This window comes from Fomitopsis serialis (assembly GCF_022376445.1).
Source record: "Fomitopsis serialis strain Sig1Antser10 chromosome Unknown B0H18scaffold_74, whole genome shotgun sequence".
Lineage (NCBI taxonomy): Eukaryota > Fungi > Basidiomycota > Agaricomycetes > Polyporales > Fomitopsidaceae > Fomitopsis > Fomitopsis serialis.
The window spans coordinates 53,873-72,637 of NW_025955034.1; the positions used below are offsets into that span (position 1 = coordinate 53,873).

General features: G+C 57.3%; 7 protein-coding genes across 7 annotated transcripts; 3 read left to right on the top strand and 4 right to left on the bottom strand.

Annotated features, from left to right (window-relative positions):
* Positions 1–131: 131 nt before the first annotated feature.
* B0H18DRAFT_1026374 (uncharacterized protein) lies at positions 132–1,965 on the bottom strand. The gene is made up of 8 exons (XM_048029806.1): positions 1,874–1,965; positions 1,701–1,820; positions 1,302–1,627; positions 1,028–1,247; positions 770–989; positions 553–738; positions 333–464; positions 132–277 (listed from the first exon to the last, which is right to left on the bottom strand). Exons 3-8 carry the CDS (start codon positions 1,527–1,529, stop codon positions 208–210), a joined length of 1,056 nt encoding a protein of 351 aa, XP_047889798.1. The 5' UTR covers positions 1,530–1,627; positions 1,701–1,820; positions 1,874–1,965; the 3' UTR covers positions 132–207.
* An 823-nt stretch (positions 1,966–2,788) lies between these two features.
* On the top strand, positions 2,789–3,709 carry B0H18DRAFT_1122263 (uncharacterized protein; the record flags this gene model as incomplete). The annotated part of the gene is made up of 4 exons (XM_048034484.1): positions 2,789–2,941; positions 2,995–3,262; positions 3,319–3,404; positions 3,461–3,709. The coding sequence occupies 4 exons, from the start codon at positions 2,789–2,791 to the stop codon at positions 3,707–3,709; spliced, it is 756 nt and encodes a 251-aa protein (XP_047889799.1).
* A 657-nt stretch (positions 3,710–4,366) lies between these two features.
* B0H18DRAFT_1026376 (major facilitator superfamily domain-containing protein) lies at positions 4,367–6,899 on the bottom strand. Its single transcript, XM_048029807.1, has 14 exons — positions 6,558–6,899; positions 6,415–6,501; positions 6,228–6,268; positions 6,088–6,181; positions 5,941–6,038; positions 5,737–5,800; positions 5,654–5,685; positions 5,503–5,596; positions 5,362–5,453; positions 5,290–5,325; positions 5,133–5,153; positions 4,983–5,102; positions 4,660–4,868; positions 4,367–4,601 (listed from the first exon to the last, which is right to left on the bottom strand). The coding sequence occupies exons 1-13, from the start codon at positions 6,742–6,744 to the stop codon at positions 4,770–4,772; spliced, it is 1,065 nt and encodes a 354-aa protein (XP_047889800.1). The 5' UTR covers positions 6,745–6,899; the 3' UTR covers positions 4,367–4,601; positions 4,660–4,769.
* Positions 6,900–7,549: 650 nt separating this feature from the next.
* B0H18DRAFT_936962 (Mad3/BUB1 homology region 1-domain-containing protein) lies at positions 7,550–9,430 on the top strand. Its single transcript, XM_048041811.1, has 3 exons — positions 7,550–8,115; positions 8,164–9,004; positions 9,059–9,430. The coding sequence occupies exons 1-3, from the start codon at positions 7,610–7,612 to the stop codon at positions 9,197–9,199; spliced, it is 1,488 nt and encodes a 495-aa protein (XP_047889801.1). The 5' UTR covers positions 7,550–7,609; the 3' UTR covers positions 9,200–9,430.
* Positions 9,431–10,343: 913 nt separating this feature from the next.
* Positions 10,344–13,628, bottom strand: B0H18DRAFT_1122267 (uncharacterized protein; the record flags this gene model as incomplete). Its single annotated transcript, XM_048034485.1, has 10 exons — positions 10,344–10,545; positions 10,605–10,797; positions 10,855–11,085; positions 11,139–12,059; positions 12,117–12,732; positions 12,805–12,958; positions 13,045–13,189; positions 13,239–13,363; positions 13,415–13,467; positions 13,557–13,628. 10 exons carry the CDS (start codon positions 13,626–13,628, stop codon positions 10,344–10,346), a joined length of 2,712 nt encoding a protein of 903 aa, XP_047889802.1.
* Positions 13,629–14,794: 1,166 nt separating this feature from the next.
* Positions 14,795–17,746, top strand: B0H18DRAFT_936964 (WD40 repeat-like protein). The gene is made up of 16 exons (XM_048041812.1): positions 14,795–15,003; positions 15,071–15,085; positions 15,137–15,242; positions 15,298–15,367; positions 15,430–15,492; positions 15,546–15,609; positions 15,678–15,762; positions 15,816–15,838; positions 15,899–16,057; positions 16,118–16,187; positions 16,242–16,414; positions 16,490–16,719; positions 16,792–16,978; positions 17,053–17,181; positions 17,234–17,275; positions 17,340–17,746. The coding sequence occupies exons 1-16, from the start codon at positions 14,887–14,889 to the stop codon at positions 17,565–17,567; spliced, it is 1,761 nt and encodes a 586-aa protein (XP_047889803.1). The 5' UTR covers positions 14,795–14,886; the 3' UTR covers positions 17,568–17,746.
* Positions 17,747–18,058: 312 nt separating this feature from the next.
* On the bottom strand, positions 18,059–18,761 carry B0H18DRAFT_1086541 (NAC domain-containing protein; the record flags this gene model as incomplete). Its single annotated transcript, XM_048032054.1, has 4 exons — positions 18,059–18,080; positions 18,125–18,335; positions 18,462–18,638; positions 18,707–18,761. The coding sequence occupies 4 exons, from the start codon at positions 18,759–18,761 to the stop codon at positions 18,059–18,061; spliced, it is 465 nt and encodes a 154-aa protein (XP_047889804.1).
* Between the last annotated feature and the right edge of the window lie 4 nt (positions 18,762–18,765).

Sequence of the window (18,765 nt, forward strand, 5' to 3'; positions counted from 1 at the left end):
AGGGCGTCATATGTCACGTGACCATGACGTTGCTAAATTGAATGGACAGGAAACGAATTTGATGATACCCGCTCATGATCAAAATGAACGCGCCACAATAGTCGTTGCATGAAACGCATAGCACTAATATTGCATACGCCTACGAGTAAGGAGGAAGCATGTCAAGGCATACGATGGGAAGAGCGACGAACATAAAGCGAAAGAAAGCTATACGGCAATCGAGCACTCCGACATATCCGATGACCAGGAGTGCGGCGGCGTCGACGGGACCGCACCACTAATCTCCAGTAACCGTCCGTCGCCATCGCGAACTGGAACTGGCTAGCTGGTACCACTCAGGTGTCTGCGCGCTCGGATGGACTAGCGCGAATGGCGCCGCCCCGTTAGAATCGCTCGAGATACTCATCGTGTTCGCCCCGTCGTCGTAAATCGGCAGCGCCGCGCTAGGGCCTGCGAGCGCGGGGCTGATCCAAGTTCTTGCGGCTGTTGCCGTGGTGATTGAAGCTCCCGGGCATGTGGAATTCAGTCTCCCAGGGCGATGCTGTCGAGAACGTCGCTACGGTGTTGCACTCCGAGCTTGAGTCGTCGTGGGGGGCGTTCGTCCATCGTGGGTCACGGTAATCGGGGTACCACTCCGTACCCTGCGGCACATAGGAAGACACCCCAGAGTTGCTGAGAACGCCGCCTACACTGCTAGAGACCTGACCTTGAGGCATTGTGTACGTGTAGCTGGTGCCGCTTGGGGCATCGGGCTTCATTGGTTGAGTACACATCTCCTGCGCTGAACGCCTGCATCGCAGTTTGGTCGTAGAGCGTGCCTTGGGTTGATTCGGGTGAACCGTAATATTGCGGGATGTGACCGCCGTCCAGCAGCGGGGCACCGCCAGAGAGAAGTGCCGCCTCCAGGCTATAATTCGGAGGCAAGTACATGGCGTCTTCCGAGAATGACCCGCTTCCGGACGAGGAGATGGACATGTCCGTGATGTCTTCTCCGAAGGCGACTTGGGCGAGAGGTTTTGCGCAGGACGGACATCGCGCCCGATATTCTTGGCCGAAAGCGCGTCCACTGTCGTGCGCAAATCCATGGCGACTTCTTGCAACGCAGCTCTTTGTTCTGCATCCAAGGTCGCATAATCAAGCAGCGTGCGGAAGTACGTCAACTTCGATCGAAGCATCTTGATCTGAATCATTAAGGCAGCTCCGGTCCATTCGTCGAGGCGCGACCGTGCGTCTGAGTGTGGCGCAGCCTGTTCGGTCCGTCAGACAATGCGTTTGCTGAGAAATTGAAGTTCAAGACGTACGTGGAGTAGCGGCTCTGCGGTATACGACGTTGTCGCCTCAGGGACGTGCACGGTATGATCGAGAGTACGCGAGCTCTCGGCAGAGTCATACTTCCACGCCATCAAGGCTCTCCTTAGATCGTTCGGCTGCGAGCTCGGTTTCGGCGCGTGAAGATGTAGAGGCTCCATGGACGGGGCTAGAACGGGAGAGGTGGATGACTGCGGGACTTGCGAAATCGTGGCGTACATCCGGGGCGGTGTAAATCTTGGCAGGAACGTAGGCCCTGCACGAGCGAGATGGCCGCGTCTGAACGCATCTGGCAGCCATAAATACTAGGGAGGAGCGCCTGCCCGTAGCAGTGCGTATCAAACAAATTGTCAAAACGAGAGGACAATGGTGAGCGAATGAAAGAAGCGTACGTTGGTAGGGAAGCGGACTGATCGATAGCACGAGGCTCGACGCGTGTTCGAGTGGCCACTGAGGATGTTCTACCAGATTTAGGGCCGCGGTATTGGTACCGGGATGTTGTGTGGGTGGCTCTGCATCGATTGACTCACCGAACACCGGCAATCAGGGCCCATCCTGAACTTACCCAAAGCAGAACAAGGACAGTACTGCCACTCCCCGCCACCTCACCTGCAGCAGTGTTCATGCCATTTGCGAGATGTCTGCAGGTCAGTTTTCGCCGGACTGAACCATTTCGATGGAATGACGCCAATCGAAGTATGTCTCCTCCGCGTTTTCGCGCTCATGTCATGATCACGACGTCGAACAGGTGTAGGGCATAGGGGAAGGTACGAAACGGCCTTCGATAACGCTTGGTAACACTGGTACATACGTGTGATCTGACAGGCCAATCAGACTCCAGAGGCCAAAGACAAAGCCACGCAGCCTGATAATTGAGGAGTGTGCGCCTGTTCTCGTATGCTTCTATTGCTTAGGAGCTTAGTAGGGCATCATTTGACGAAGACTGAGGCGAACATACATACCTGTGGCACCAACTCGGACGAGTCAGAGTTTCAGTTACAGCGCTAGCACGCAGTGCCGGGTGAGGTGAAGAAAAAGCTTCCAAATCGCAACCTTCTTTCTTGTTTTATTCTCCGTGTATATAGCACGGGCTATAAACACGGAGAATAAAAAGAAATAGTGGATGTTGATTGCATGTCTGGTGGATGTCACTGTGCGCACTGCGCGCCACAGTTTGCCACACAAAGCGTGAGACACGAGGCCGGAGACACCCGAGCCGCCCTCAGGCACATGACGCAAGCGCTGGAGCCACACGCCTCGAGGCAGACCCTTGGCACCTTTTTGGAAGGCGGAGTTGGCGGGACGCGAATCCAGGCGAGCATTTAGCGCGTGGCCGAGCGCGTCTCATTGAGTTCAACTTCGACGTGCACGCGACTTGCACTCGTCCGCCCACCGCCTCACTGCCGCCACACCCCCTCCACGCGCAAGCCCTTTCTCAAACCAGAAAGCCCGGCTCCTTTCACAGAAGACACAGGCTATCATGTCTACCCCAATTTTGCGCAGTTTTGTTGTCTTTAGAGACGACGCGCCCCCGTCCCCCACCAGCAGCATCGCCTCCCTCGCCGACTCCGAACTCGCGCGACCACCGTCCCCCCCGCCGTCCAACGGGCCCTCTGCGCCTGATAAGGAGAACGTGAACCCCGTTACTGGCAGGAAGCCCCCGTCGATGTGCAGAACGGAAAGAAGCGAAAGGAGGGCGTGCTGGCTACGAAGGCCTACGTGCCTCCAGTGCCCAAGAAAACGAAAGAAACGAAGAACAGTCGCTCATTCGGAAAAGAGGTCTCAGTTGCAGCACCCAGAAGCTCTGCTCAGCCCGTCAAGCGAAGGGCAACATCCACTAGGCGAAATGGGACGTCGTCGTCCTCTCGCCCCCGCCGAACCCCCGCGCTCCCCCAAGTGAATGAGGAGCAGGAGACAGAGCTCGAACCGAGCAACCTCCGGCGAGCGGGTCTCTGTCTCAAAACCAAATCGATGCTCGATGCTACGAGCTCACCGTGCTGCCTCTGGCAGATTTGTCGAAGGCCTTCGAGCAGGCGCCGTGCCTGGAAGGTGAACATTCCTTGGGTGAGAAGTTGCGTCCGCAGGAATTGTCCAAGGTATGTCTAGTGCATGGGTATTCCCACCAACGCGAGTGTAACATTCGTTTCCCTAGGATGCTGTCGAGGACGCCCAGTCCGTGTACGCGGCGTCGGACCGTGCTCCGTCGCCCTCCCCGTCCGTATCTTCTAGGGGTTCGTCACCGTCCCGCTCTGACGCGGCGCTCTCCACGTTCTCGACTCCTGAACGCAAGCGCATCTACTCTGCGTTTACTTTCTCTTCTCCTTCCCCTTCTAGCGCTCGGTACGCTGCTCTACGTGGATCGAACGATGCGCGGTTCTCGGACCCAACGTTCGAACTCTGACGAGTCTCGCGACCTGACATATCACTGCGACGTTCCAACACATCACGCCCGACCCTACTAACGCGAATTCCGTCGGCGCTCAAGATATCCCGCACTCATCAGTGTATCTCGCCTGCTCATCTCTCTCGGTCGTGCTCAATCTCATATCGCTTCTCTGTACATATTCCTATCTATCTCTCCCCTACTTCCTCCTCTCGTCTCTCACATCACTATGTTCCCATCTGCTCCAAGTTGCATCGATCATCTACTCGCATTGCACTGTGACCCTGGCATCCGTTTCCCATGTCTACATCAAGGTCCTCATCCACGCATTCCTACGTTGGATCTGCAGTTTACGCAACTTATTCCCTCCCATCTCGTTGCTTGTTTGCACCGTTTCCTCTTGCTTGTTTCCTCATCCCGGCCTGCTGCCTCTCTCGCATACGCAAGGACTCTGTCACTAGTAGCCATACGTGTATCACTGCCTACGCTCTCACCTGCTTAGTCGATACTGCTGCTACCAATTGCATAACGAATAGCTCATCTGCTTTGCAGCGTCTGTCTGTTCTGTGGGACGTCGGCGGTTGAGGTGAACTTCGGGGTAGGGGTGCACCGGGTCCTTGCAGGTTCACCACGCAGCCACTTACGCTGAACGCGTTCATCATGTGACCGCGTCGTGGGGGGGCGTCTCCTATGGGCGCTTGGGACTCGAAACGGAAAGACAGAAATTGACTGATCCCTCGACTCGGATCCCTCATGGTAACGTCTAGTCGATTTGGGACCTGGGTGAAGGTCTCTGCGCAATAACAAATTTATACTTCTGATAAAGCGTACAATACGTCGTTACATCCAATGTCGGGACTCGTACACTGTTCGTCAATTTCGTTCAAACAACGTAACGGAAATTCGGGGCCTGGAAATCTCGACGTCAGCGAACGCTCAACTGGGCAAGAACAATTGGTGGTTCTTACAGCATCAGCTAGCTCGGACACGTCCACCGTTGCGTCTGGCTCCGGCTTGCCATATAGCTTGTCTCGTCGTCTGTTGTCTACGCGGTAGGAGAGCTACGCAAATGAATGAATTAGGTGAGCGTTCTCGCTTTCCGACGACAACGTACCGATAGGACCAGAGCCACCAGGGAGGAGAGGAAGAGCAGGGCGCAAGACACTGTTGTCGACAGCTTAGTGAGTTTAGATCCAAAGCGCAATATAGTCGCCCCTTACCGGCGAGGCCTTTGCTACGGCCATGATACTGTGATGAGACTGGATCTACTCCGTGAAAGATCTCCACTCACATGTACCGCGGCCCGTCGTCGTGGGTAGATCTTCGACCCCAGTATACTCCCGCACTGGCCGATCGCCATGTACATCGGGATCCCGTCGCTCTCTTCGTCTCCGATCCCAAGTTTGCGAGACTATCCCATGAGCCCCATCAGTATTCTCACACTCTTGCTGGGAGACAAACACTACGACTTACACCATGCGATGACAATCCCGATGACGTGTATGTCCCACTCGTGATGCAGAATACGGCGAAATAGCGGACATGGATGTTATCCGGGACCGCGAGGAGCAGACTGGTAGGGCGTTTGTTCGTAGGACTGGGGAAGATATGCGGACGACATGTAGCCAAGCCCCCTACGGCGCTCACGTACGCAACGAAGAGTCCGCGACTCTGATTCGATCGGATACATAGGAGTTCAGGCATAGGAAGACCGCCGCTACTGCGTAAGGCGGGACGGTGAGGATCTGCGCGATGGCATTGGCTGCGAAAATCAGTGTGAGCGGCCTGTGGGAAAGTGGATTGGTACTCACTGTACCCAAAGGTGGCTATGATTGTAGGCAAGAAAGCAGAGATGGATGCAAGAGCGCAGTTCGCTCCAAAGTATATCACACCGACGGCGTAGATCTGCAACGCAGATACCCTTGTCAGCGGGGTCCGTGAGATATTGTATGTTTCACCCACCCGCCAATCCAGGAATGCAGCCAATACATGCTCTGTGTCACAGATTCAGTGCCAAATGCAAGGCTTCATCGTGGGTTACGCACTTTTCTTCACTACTCTGCCCAGATCTCCGGAGATTCCCCTGTTCATCCGCTCAATTGCAAGGCTCTCTCATCCTCAGTGAGGTAGCTCGTTTCCTCCGGCCGGTTCGGCAACAAAACAGTGTCAAGAAGCCGATCAAAATCGTTGGCACCCCTCAATTAAGAACAACAGCCGCCAATTAGCTATAGCTGCATGGCATGCTGGACGCCGAACGCGATGAGGCCGCCGAATGCGCCTGCGACCGCCGCGAAGCCGAACCAGTAAGCCATGCGCAAGCCCATCTCCTCCTTTGTGTAGAAAAGTGCTGCGGGGCCATGAATCAGGATGCTGAGTGTATTGCGAAGCGTACGCACACATGTAGAGGGGGATCCCGGGGCCGAAACCTGCTTCGAATACTCCGAGCCCGAGACGGGCACAGACGAGGCCTGCGAAGTTGAACGCGGCGGCCTACGGTCGATTAGGACGTATATAGTACGAGTGGAGCTTAACTCACCGATAGAGACGAGCAGGCCCCCCAGCCTATGGCGAAGCAGCCTATCCATGTACGCGGGGGAACAGTTTTGAGATGACGGTAGCGGGGATTTGGCAGAGAATCTAGTACAAAAGGCAAACAGTTGGGTTTCGTCCATGTCTTCCGTTCGCAAACTACATAGGAAATGAAGAAAACAGAGTTGACCCACCGTACAGATTCCCCGTGGGATCGCCTCCCAGCGTGTCCTGTGGCAGCCCTTGCAGACGAGCATTCCCAAGGTTGCTTCGGTCCAAATCTGACGCAATTCGTTGAATAGGCCTGCCGGCTTCGCGAAAGCCTCTAAAAGCTCACATGCAAAGAGGTAGAGTATGCACGCTATTGGCATAATGCGCATGTCGAGTTTCCTGACGAGCCTCTTCTCCTCCAGTGCTTTCTCCGCGGCCGCCGCAACTCCTCGTGTGTCCTCGATCTCTGCAACTCGCTCTTCCTTGTTCAGGGAGCCTGCGTGGTCCATAGTCTTCTGCTCGGTGAGCGACATCGTGGGGAGCTGTCCTAGTGGGAGAACAAAATAGAGAGGGGAGAGTGCCGGTACATTTCGCGGGTTCCCGTGTGACCGTCTCCATTTGAACGTGCGCTCCGCCAAACAGCGCACAAGTCATAACCCACTCCGTCTCCCGAATTAGCCGTCATACTTCTGACTTTGCGCTCATGTGTCTGATGTTCCTCGCGCAGTGTCTGCGCTACCGAGATTATGACATGGCGAATGCTATGAACCAACCACCGTCTCGATTGTGCTCCTACAACATTAATGCATGTAAGTCCACACGGCTCTGGGAAAATATCGCGGTGCGTACCCAGTCATGGTGCATTGATGCGCGGCTTCAGTAAGGTCACGCTGGACAGGATGTCCCGTTGAATAAATGTATAACCTTCAAAAACATCAGCCCGCCACTGGCGCGGGTTGGGCACGGGCCGCCGGGAAGCACGGCGCTAGTCCTACACTGGCAGTGGGACGTACTCCGAGCCTGCCAGTATGGACAGCGACGTAGAAGGTACTTGGGCGAGCATGATGAAGGAACAGAGAGGGATGTCGGAGGGTGACCGACTGTAGGCTCAAGCAAGATATTTCGCTATATGTATAGACGTCGGTAGTCGGCCGACCCGACCGATCATACTATGTGCGGGGTAATTGCGGGGTAATTTGTTTCGTGAATATTTTGCGATGTGATGATTCTCTGCCCACAGCCTACGACGGATGAAGTAGATCGACAGTTGCCTGTCGTCTGTCACTGTAAGCTGTCTCTCACGTGGAGAATACGCGACTGAGGCGCGACTCGAACAAAGACTCGGACGCGTCGCGTTCGTTCGCGTGTCTATCATCCTTTCAGCCACCATCCTGCGTCATGACGGACGTTTTCGACGAGGCCCCTACCATTGTCGACGGCGATGTTCTCGAAGCTGCAAAGGAGAACATCCAGCCTCTCGCCAAAGGACGCCGCGTTACCGCTCTCGCAGGCATCCTCTCCACGCCACACGCCCAGCGCGAAAGCCGTCTCTCGGCTGCGCGCAATCGGCACCGTATCAATGTCGAGGTTGCTCTGGAAGATGAAGACGACGACCCCCTCGAGGCCTACTGTCGCTTCGTCAACTGGACCGTCGAGAACTACCCACAAGGCCACAGCGCCGAGTCCGGGCTGCTCGAGCTGTTGGAGGAGGCGACGCGTGTCTTGAAGGATGATAGAGAAAGGAAGTGGCGGGACGATATCAGGTACCTCAAGCTGTGGGTGCTGTATGCAAACTACGTCGAGAAACCCGCGATAATCTACAAGTTCTGTCTGGTGAACGACATTGGGACGAGCCACACGCTATTATACGAGGAGTACGCGACCGTGCTGGAGAGGGCGAGCAGGTGCGCTGCGTTGGCCTCACACGCGACCTTCGGCTGATTAGCCCGCAGACGCGCTGAGGCAGATGAGGTCTACCTGCTCGGCATCGCGCGCAAGGCCACGCCTCTCGACCGACTCGAGAACAAGCACCGCGAGTTCCAAAAGCGTATGATGGCCTCCATCAACCTGCCTCCTCCCGCGGCCGAATCTACAACCACATCATCCTCGTCCCGGCGCCCCGCCCTCGCCGAAACCGCATCTTCCTCGACATCCCGCACCCGCACCTCTCGTTCTGGCTCGACGCGCGCGCGTCCGGCAGAAGATGTGTTCTCTCCTCCAACTACTACTGCGCCCACCGTCCCCAATGGCCGCATCCCCGTCTTCGTTGACCCGGCCGGCGACGCGGAGAACGACCCGGAGCAGGCATCGCCCTGGCCGGAGCTCGGCACGCGCAAGGCACGTATCAAGGAAAACATCCCGGAGGTGCGGAAGGCGCAGGGGACCACCCTCAGGCAGCCGGGAAGATCGGCGCGCTCGGGGAGTGGCACATCGAGGATCGCTGTGTATCGCGATCCGGAGCCGGGCACCAGCGCTGGGAGTGAAGAGATGCCTCCGCCGCCTGCGCCGAGTGGCAAGAAGGAAAAGGGGAAGAGCTCCATCACGATCTTTAGGGACGAGGACGCTAGCGAGGGGAGTGGCACAGCGGATGCCGTAGTGAAGAAGGGGAAGGGCAAGAGCTCCATCGCTGTGTTCAGTGACGAAGATGCCGGCGAGTCAACGGGCGCACAAGCTGCCCCTGCGGGGAAGAAACCAGACAAGGGGAAGAGCTCCATCTCTGTCTTTAGGGATGAGGAGCAGTCGGAGAAAGGAACACCGTCGACTCCGAGCTTCACGCCGTATCGCGATGACGAGGTGCGTATACATCTACATGCCGTCGAACTCTGATTGAACGGCCTTTATTTATAGCCTGCCACCCCGAGCTCTTCCTCCGTCCCTACCAGTGTGATGAAGCCGCGCAGGGAGGCTCTTGGCCTCACCGAGTCTGAAGCCCTGCGCCGCGACCCTCTGAAGAATTATGCTCCTGAGGAGAGGCCGACGGAAGACTGAGATAGATGACTCATGCGAAGATATTACCTGTTAATTTGCTAGTATCTGGTTTACTGCTGCTCGGAGGCTGTTCCCGACGTGTACTACTATGCGATGTTAAGACTAATGAACAGGTTATTTGCTTATGATGCATCTTTGACGAACTCGTTTGCTTTATGCATGGTCTGCGTATGGGTGGGTTCTTTCCGGTTGAATCGCGCCCTTGCTGCCAGTGACACCGCGAACGCGCCGTTCAGGCATTATCCCACGTGACCGTTCCCCAGCGTGTCCAAATCGGGGGATCTATTGACGGTGGTCCACTGGCAGCGGTCGATGGGCGCAGTCAACTTGTCTCTGCCTCTTGCATTGTTGCACCTTTCCGGCTCCTGGGAACGCGGGTCCGGCCACGAGGAGAAGGTCTGGGTAGGGTACATAAACTGAAATGTTCGCCCGCTCTTCCTCTCGTCGCAGACATCATCCTATCCGACCGAGTGGCATTCTCCCGTCGATTTACAGGTTGACCATCGCTCTCGCGCTCGTCGAGACTCGACAATGCTCTTGACGGTGTTATTGTTCTGTGGGTGCCTTTTTCGTTGTCCTTCTGCACGTCAGCTCACTCGTCGTTATCGTTAGTGGCGAAACGTAGTCCGTCACTGCACTCACCATCCCTCCGGGTCGGCGGGTGACGGTGTCCTTCAGTGCCGTTTGCGCGCTCAGATGAGCGAGGGTTGGCCTTACGTTGAGCGCGTGGTCGAGGCGTATCAGGACAAGCGTAGTAGTACCCTGAAGCAGGGGAGTGTATGGTTCGTAAGTCTCCTTTGGGAATTGGTATACCTACCAGTGCATGTTACACCGTCGCATGCATCCCTCATCGAGTCATTATAATCAATGCCATTCGTCCCTGTAGAACAAAACTCATTGTGGTTCGGCTGCAGAGTTGCTCTGAGCCGTTACTCTTCAGTCACGGACGCACGAACGAGCGAGTCCTCTGTTCCTCTGCACATACGTGCGAGGGTAAGATTTGATTACTCTGCCACTCGAGGAAAATCACAATGCTGATAGTACAATCCCCAGATCAACAGGACAAAGAGAAGAAACTACGCGGCAAATACTGCAATATACAATACACAGATATACACGACACAAGCAGCACAGTAGCCTACCATCAACTGCGACGAGCGCGTTTGGGTGACGGGAACAGGCTCTCCCTTCTTCCAATAACCCGATATATGTCTCGCTCGTCGTAGGATCCTCCCCACGGATAGTCCGGTTCGGAGTCGTCGCCTTCGAAGCCGTTGTAACCTGGAACAGGCTTGGGGACATAGCCTCGCGGCTGGCTAGGACCCGCCGTCGGCTGAGAGATGGCACTGCGTCGAAGTCAGGGTGAGCGGACTGCGCGAAAGAATCAGATGTCATCAATGCTCACCTGTGTTCACTACCCTCAGAATCCGACTCCCGACCACTGTCGGAGCTCGCTTCGTTCTCGGCATCGTCCTCGTCGTCGCCTCGTCGTCGCTTCTTGAACTGAGAGATTGACGAACCATATTCCGCGACGAAGGACGGTCGGCCCGACTTGGGCGTAAAGCGTGCAGGCCGCAGCGCGAACGAGGCAGTCGGACCTGCCTCGGGAGTGTCAGCCCGCCGGGAGGGCCCTGCCTGGGGCTGAGCGCGAGTACCACGCTCGGCCTCGTCAACCATTTTCGATGGATGGAAAGCCTTCGGACGCCTTCCACTGTCAGGGGACTCGAAGGATTCGCCGTCGAGCTCGTCCGAATCGGGCTTCCGTCGCCGCGGTACAGCACCCCGAGTACGTCGAGGGGGGGTCACCGGCTCCGGGCTTTGCTCGATGGCAGGCAATGAATCCGAGATGGGAGGGGACGACGGTGGCAGGGGCGACAAGCTGAAGTCTCGACGAGGCCCCGTGGCCGGAACTCGAAGGCCGGCTGCAGGGGAGCCGGACTGGGGGGCTCGAAGTCTTCGGTGCAGAAGAATTCGGTGTCGTCGATGTCCACTGGTGGCCCCGGCCTCTGCGGCTCTTCCACCGAGGAAGGGATCTCGTCCCAGTAGAGCGCACTCTCGTCGTACTCGTCCGGCAGCAGCTCCCCTGCAGCCTGCATCATCTGGACAAGCGACGGCCTCCACTTCCCCTGCAGCCAGCCAGAAGCCGGGTCCTTCAGTTCCGCTATGAGTCTCTCGGTGACTATGCGCTTCGCATGCATCTCGATGACCCACTCTGCAACCAATTTCGACTGCGCCTTGAGGAAGTCAATCATCTCGTTGAGCTGCTTCCTCTTCGCCTTCAAACCGCGCAGCTTCTGAACAGCGGCACGGGCCTCATCCCTGAGCTTGAGTGCGATAGTCTTATTCATCCCCTTGGTCCGCACCGGAGGCTCCCCGTCGGCGGCGAAAGCGGCAACAACGGCGGCATCGTACACCGCCTTCACCTGCTTCTGCAACTCCGCGAGTCTGGCGTCCTCCACGTCCTCCTCATCCTCCGACTTGTCCGACTCGACGTCGTCGTCAAGGCGGTCGATGACTTCGCTGTGGAGCGTGGCGTATGCTCGCTTCTTGAGCTCGATGCCGTTGACAGGCTCGGGGGGTTCGTCTTGTGCCGCGAAGGCCAGGAAAGCATTATAAACGTCTCCGAGCGGGCTGGTGGGCTCGTCCTCATCGTCGGCAGCATTGCTGGGGTGGCCCGACGGACCGGCTTGTGCGGCGGGCACGGGCGCAAACGTGACTTGTGCGGCCGCCTCGTCGTTCTCGTCGTTCTCCTGGTCCTCGGACGAGGTCATCTCCGCAGGCGGAGGGACACGCTGAGGCCGAGACACGGAGTGGCGTGGCTGTCGCACTGCGACCTCTTCGTCGCTGAGAGCCACGAAGGCTATACATAACGGCAGGTGAGCAACTTGCAGTGACCTTCGAAGACACGAACACTTACGCTCGCGGCGTTCTCGGCGGACGTGCTCTGGCGTCTCGGGTAGCCTAAAACGGCCATCGTGTGGATCGAGGCGGAGCCTTGAAGGGCCGGCGACTGGCTGCAGCTGGGGGACAGGGCTCCGCGGTACCACTGGTTGCTTGTGGATATACGGCCCGAGCGCGCCCGTCGGGAAGGGCGAAGGCTCAGGAGTTGGGGTCCGACGGACGAAGAATGGGTTGTCGGACCCTTCCTCGGGCAGCTGCGACCACGACGGCGCGCGGCGATGCGAAGGCCCCGCCTGAGCAGGCAGCTTCGATGGGCCCGCTTCGGGTTGCGCGGGCGGCGGGGGAGGAGGAGGCCGCGTGAAGACGGGCGGCCGTGGTGGGAGTTCGACGTTGCGCGGCGTCGATTGGTACAGGCGCGGGCGCGGATTGGCGGGGGCGGGTCGGAGGTGGAACAACGGGGAGATGCGGAGTGGCGAGAGCTGGGGCCTGCGTCCAGGTAAGAAGTAGCTACGAGTGGGCCCAGCATCCGCCGCTGAGTCGGGCGGCACGTAGTTGGGGCTGAGGTCGTGCTCCCATTCCGTTCCGAGTGGCTGGGGTTTATCCCGAACTGGTCCATGACCTCCAAGAGGCCCCTAGTGCCGTAGGATATGCCGTCTGGCACTGTTTGGTATTGATTATCGGTGCTGCCGCGTTAGTGGGAACACCTGACATGAGGTGTTCCCGCTGGTGCTGCTGCACCGGTGCTTCGGTTCCAAAGAGTCTTGATGACCCTTGAACAAACCGAGGCACGGGTTGGGCCCGAGCCGCTGGAGAGTTGCGCGCCGCGCGCACGTCTTTGAGAGGCTCGTCAGTGGCGCACTACAACTAGAATCAGGTGAGCATACCTATTGAGCTAGCGGCCGGGACGCGGGTCGGGGCGACCGGAAGCTGTGCTTCCTCGCGACGTGGCCGCGACGGTGGCGGCGGCGGCGGCGGCGGCGATGTGGTGGTGTGGCTCGAGCTGCCGCCTGACAGTCTCCTCATCCTCCTCGTCGGACACATCCTCCTCGACGACGACCTTCGGCTTCTTTCTCAGCCTTGGCGGTCTATCTAAGAAAGGGTAAGTGACGCAACAAAGATGATGGGGATGATGACTTACATTGCGATATACTTTCGCCGTATATCGCTGGTTGAATCTCGACTTCCTCTTCTGCCTCCTCTTCTTTAGGCTCCGTGATGTCGAGACGTTTCGACCTCCTCACGGGCCCTTGTTCTTTTCTCAATCTAATGTGGCGTTAATTCCTCTGTCGGACAACACCGAGAAGAACGACTCACGGCTCAACGCCATCGGGATGCCTAGACACCAACGCGTCGATGATGTCTAAGGTCTTTCCGTTCGCGCGAAGCCCTCTCGCTGAACGCCACGATGGTCAGTAGCTGGAGAAGGCGCGAAAGGACGCGTAATTAAGACGCGTACCTTCGCCAGTTGTTGTATCTCAGCGCGCTTCAACGCGCGAAGGGCGTTTTCGTTCAAAAGGTTTGTGTTCATGGTGTTTAAGTTCGATGTAAAGTGTGCTAATGCTCGACTCAGACAGGGGATGGGGACCAAGTGGGTCGCAGGGGAGGGAGGAGCAAAGCGCAGGTGATGGGTAACTAACAAGAGTTGAACTTCGGACACGAGGACATGTGTGCGATTGATCACATTTGGAGAACAAAGGCTGCGGCTAATTGCCCACGGTCACCAATTCGGTCAAGTCTGTTCAGCCACGGGCTTCCGGGCCGGGACGCCGAAACCTGGAGAACCCAAGCGATGTTCCGACGAATATGGCAACTACAAACAAGAGTGTGGATCTGGTGCTGAAGTCGATTCGTAACCGAGCGATATACGTTGTAGGCATTATATGCAGCAGCAACATGCCCACTGCGCCTTCTGACATATATTGCGACTCTCAGATTGTATATGCACCTTATAACAGTTTATGCAATGCATGATGCGGTGATCATCAGCGACGAAGTAAGAAATAGATACAGCAAAACAACAAGAGAGCGGGACGTTCGTGTGACAAAGCTGAGGGTTGGACATCTAATTAGGAGCGGTAAGTATTAGGACTCCGTACGGCAAACGGTCCACATACCGTCTCGCGGGCCCGCAAAACGGTACAGACGACATGTTTTCTACCAAGATTTGCCACTCTTGTCCAGGGCTGCCTGCGCAGCGTGTGCGAGCGCGATCTCGTTCTCCTCGCTCTGCGCAATGCATTGTAGTGTCCGCTTCACAGAGCGTAATACACCTTACCTGCTTTTTCTTATTAGAGTTGGCTTCCTCAGGCTGCGATGCAAGGGCATGAACCCATGGCCGCCACATGCAACCTTTTGCCGTCGGCGCGCGCTGTTCTTGTCAGCATGCACTCCCGAAACCCGCCCATCGGCTGAGCAGTATCGACTGCGCGTCGTTCAGCCATCACTGATCCTCAGTCTGCATCTCAGGTATGCCGTAAAATGTCAGCTACTGCTCGCGCTTAGGCACATCTGCGTCGTAGCAATCTGGCCTAGAGGTTTATTTCGGGAGCCAAGGCCATAATCGCCCCCTTGTGGCAGACTGCAGTGCTGGCATCGCGAACGCGACCGTTCATGCATTATGCCACGTGACCGTTCCTCAGTGCGTCCAAATCGGGCGATCTATGGACGGTGGCGACCCGGCGGTCGATGGGCGCAGTAGTAGACTGCGCGACGCTTGGACTTAACCATTTGCTCCACTGTTGCGGCATTGACAAAGATAGCTACAGAAGCGACTAAGGATCGCGAACATGTCGTTCAAGAAAGGCGCTTTGTATCCGTGCAACCCCGCCACTGCGCGCGGCGAGTCGACCAAGCTTAGCTCCAACGGTGACAAGGTCGTATACGCGAACGGACGGACAGTTGTGGTGAGCTCGCAGCACGCCTTCACTTGGCAGATTGATACTAGAGAATCTCACTCTCAAATACTCGCAGATTCGCGACTTGAAGGTGCGTCTATCTAGGCATCCTCAGTGGGAACGCCCACAAAGCAATCTATAGACTCCGTCGACTGCGATTACCTACGCAGGGCACGTACAACCCACCACAGTCGCTCGCATCTCGCCCTCCGGATACTACTGTGCGTCGGCAGATATCACGGGCACAGGTGAGAACGCTTCGTCGTCCTTCGGGGTTGCTGTGGCTGAGGCGACTGTGGGCAGTACGTATCTGGGACACAGTCGGTGAGGACCAGAGTTTGAAGGGGGAGTACAAGGTTCTTTCGGGTGCTGTGTGAGTGCTCACGAAATGTGTCGGTATCATGATGCTGATAGGGGGATTTGCGGCTGGTGAAGGAAGGACCTCGAATGGGACGGCGAGAGCAAGCGGATCATTGCAGTAGGGGACGGGCGAGACAAGTGAGTGCTCATGTCTGACCAATACGAGACTGTTCAATGAGTGAGCATCGCAGGTTCGGCCATGCCTTCATGTTTGACACGGGCTCGTCTACGGGAGAGATTATTGGACACTCGAAGGTCAGCCAACCCCCTCACGCTTCATTCACATATTTGGACAAGGCATCACGATGTGTTTGCATATGTAGGTTGTCAATGCAGTGGCAATCCGACACCAACGTCCCTTCCGCGCTGCGACAGCTTCAGATGACACAACGATCGTCTTCCACCAGGGTAGGTGGACCCGCATGCCGTGTTCCAAGGCGAGCAACTGATGGCACACTCAGGTGCTCCTTACAAGTACGAGAAGGTGCGATTCCGCGTATCGCGATCATGAACGGTAATTTGACGCGCGCTGAACATTCCACAGAGCATCAAGACGCACACAAAGTTCATCCAAGACGTGCGCTACGCACCAACTGGCGATCACTTCGCTAGCGTAGGCTCAGACTCTAAGGTCTTTGTCTATGACGGGAAGACCGGTGAGACCCTCGGCGAGATCACAGACAGTCCGCACACAGGCAGCATTGTAAGTCTGAGCGTCGACTTGAGATTCGCGCTATGAATGCTCGGCTGACTGACCACGTAGATGGCTTGCAGTTGGAGCCCAGATAGCAAGTCACTCGCGACATCTTCCGCAGACCGCACTGTGAAGCTGTGTAAGTACGGTGGTGTCACTGAGCTCGTGCGGGACTGATGCACACGCGACGTAGGGGACGTAGAAGCTCGAAAAGCTGTGACAACCTGGACCGTCGGCTCGGGCGTTGCTTTCCAACAAGTCGGCAACACCTGGACGGGCGGGGACGCTATTGTTTCTCTTTCGATGTCTGGCGATCTCAACGTGTTCGACAAGCGTGTCGGCGACAAGCCCGCTAGCGTCCTCTATGTATGTTACCGCCCAGAGCGCCCTCGTAGCCCTGTCCTAGAACTGTCTGAATGCTCATCTGGTTTGTCTCTACAGGGCCCGCAGAAGTCGGTCACCGCTGCGGTCACACTGCCGTCCTCGAGCACCTTCCTCGCAGGCACCGCGGACGGAAAGATCCTCTCTTTCTCCGACAACTCCTACGCGCACCTCAGTGGCGACGGCCACGCCGCGCTCGTCTCAGGCCTCGCCTCGGCGGCGGATGGGAAGGCCTACTCCGTCGGCTACGACGACAAAGTCAAGGAGATCGAGGGCGGATCGAGCTTCGTGTGCGTCGTCTCCCCTCACACCGCCGCAATGTCGTCGGCGTAGGTAGGCTGATGGGTAGGCGTCGTTTGTAGCCCAGCATCGTGCCCAACATCTGCGCAGCCCAAGTCGGTGGCAGTTGCCGCCGACTCGACCGTGTTCGTCGCGGAGGCGAACGGCGTAGAGGCGATCCGGTCTAACCAGAAGGTCTTCGAGCTCAAGCCGAAGTTCACGCCGAGCGCGGTGGCTGCGTCGGGGTCCGTGGTTGCTGTCGGCGGCGAGGTCAGTCGCTGTCTTGTTGTATTTGGGTGATTCCTACTGACGCCGAAGATGCTGATGATGTGGAATGCGTGTAGGACATGAAAGTGCGCCTGTTTGACTGGGACGGAAAGAGCCTCACGGAGGCTGCGACGTTGGAAGGCAACAAGGGCGTCGTCAGCGCAATTGCGTTCAGTCCGGATGGGTCACTGTTGACTACAGGCGACGTGAGTACCCATGAACAGTTTGCCATCAGTGTATGTGCTGACCATGTCGTAGTCAACCGGCAAGATCGTACTCTTCGACGTGAAGGAACGCAAGGTAACATCGATCAGGTGCTCCTCGTCCTTCTGGCGATGCTAACGAGAGCGCTTTCCTCGTTCAGGCGGTCACCTCCCGCTGGTCCTTCCACACGGGGCGGATCAACTCCCTCTCCTGGACCGCCGACGGGAAGCACTGCGCGTCGGGCTCGCTGGACACGCATGTGTACGTATGGAGCGTGGAGAAGCCGATGCGCAACATCGCGGTCAAGAACGCTGGCCCTGGGGGCATCAGTGCGGTATTCTGGACCGGTGCGAAGACCCTGGCGAGCGCGGGCGCAGATGGTGTGTGAGGATTGGGAGATCACCTTCCACGCGTGAAGGATGGACCACGCGGTGTACGATGAAGCAGGCGAAAGCAAAGGTGTGCGCAATGTACTGTAGAACTGAAAGATACTGGATTGCTCTCTGGCTGTATTGCGTGGGTTCTGAAATTGCTGTATTGTGTGGTCTCTGAATTTGGACCGCGGCCGTTCATCCTCATCGGCGCATGTCTCTCGATCACATCCACGAGACGAAACTACAATGCGGTCATTCTGAATCGTGCAGAGGTACCAGTGATACACAGGGGACAGTGACTTGATCAAGCAAGCGAGACTAGCAAACCGAGCGCAAGACGTGCAAGACGCGGCGTCGGCGGTATTACAGTTTTGGTGGCAATGCGAAAGAGTAGCATGAACGTATCATAGCCCCACCCCTCGCAGGACGTCTCAGCACCCAGCACCCAGCACCACCCCACAACACACCTGCGACGCCCTGCCGTCTGTCCGCCCCGCGACGCCACCTAGTTGAGCTCCTCGAGCTCGCTCTTGTCCGCGGGCTTGTCCTCGACCGCGTCGAAGTTCTCCACGAGGTCGGCACGTCGTCGTCATCGTCATCAGCCGCGTTTGGTGGCCGCTGCTGGTTCTGCTGGATGGCCTGGTAGGACTCCGCGAGCTTACGCAGTGACGCGAGCGAGTCGGGGCCGAGCTGGTTGAGGATGCCGGGCACGAGCTCGGTGAGCTCCTTGACCTGGCCGGTGCCGTAGACCGCGAACGTGTTGGCGGTAACAGCAGCGTGGACTGGATAGCGTAAGCATCAGAACAGACGCCACCAACGCAGGTTACAGGATAACAACATGGCAGAGGCACCGGAGGTGGCAAACGCGTGGAAATGGTCGGATATAAAGCATAGGTGAGGACGCGTACCTTTGGGTGCGGAGAAGTGCAGCACGTTCCCATCTTCCCTAAACATGTTCACCTCCTCGACTCCGGGGATCGGCTGCACGTTCAGCTTCTTCAGCGCGCCCTGCAGCTTTTTGTCGTCCTGCGCGGTCGACGGCTTCGTCTTGCGCACGATTTTACGGCGCATGGTCCCCTTGCCACCTAACGTCCGGCACACCCACAGAACGCGTCAAAACGGCAAAAATCGCGGAAAATCGGTGTGGGCGCACCGATCCTGTTGGCCGCGGCCTGCGCCTGCAGCTTCGCCAATTTTGCGGGGTCCATGGTG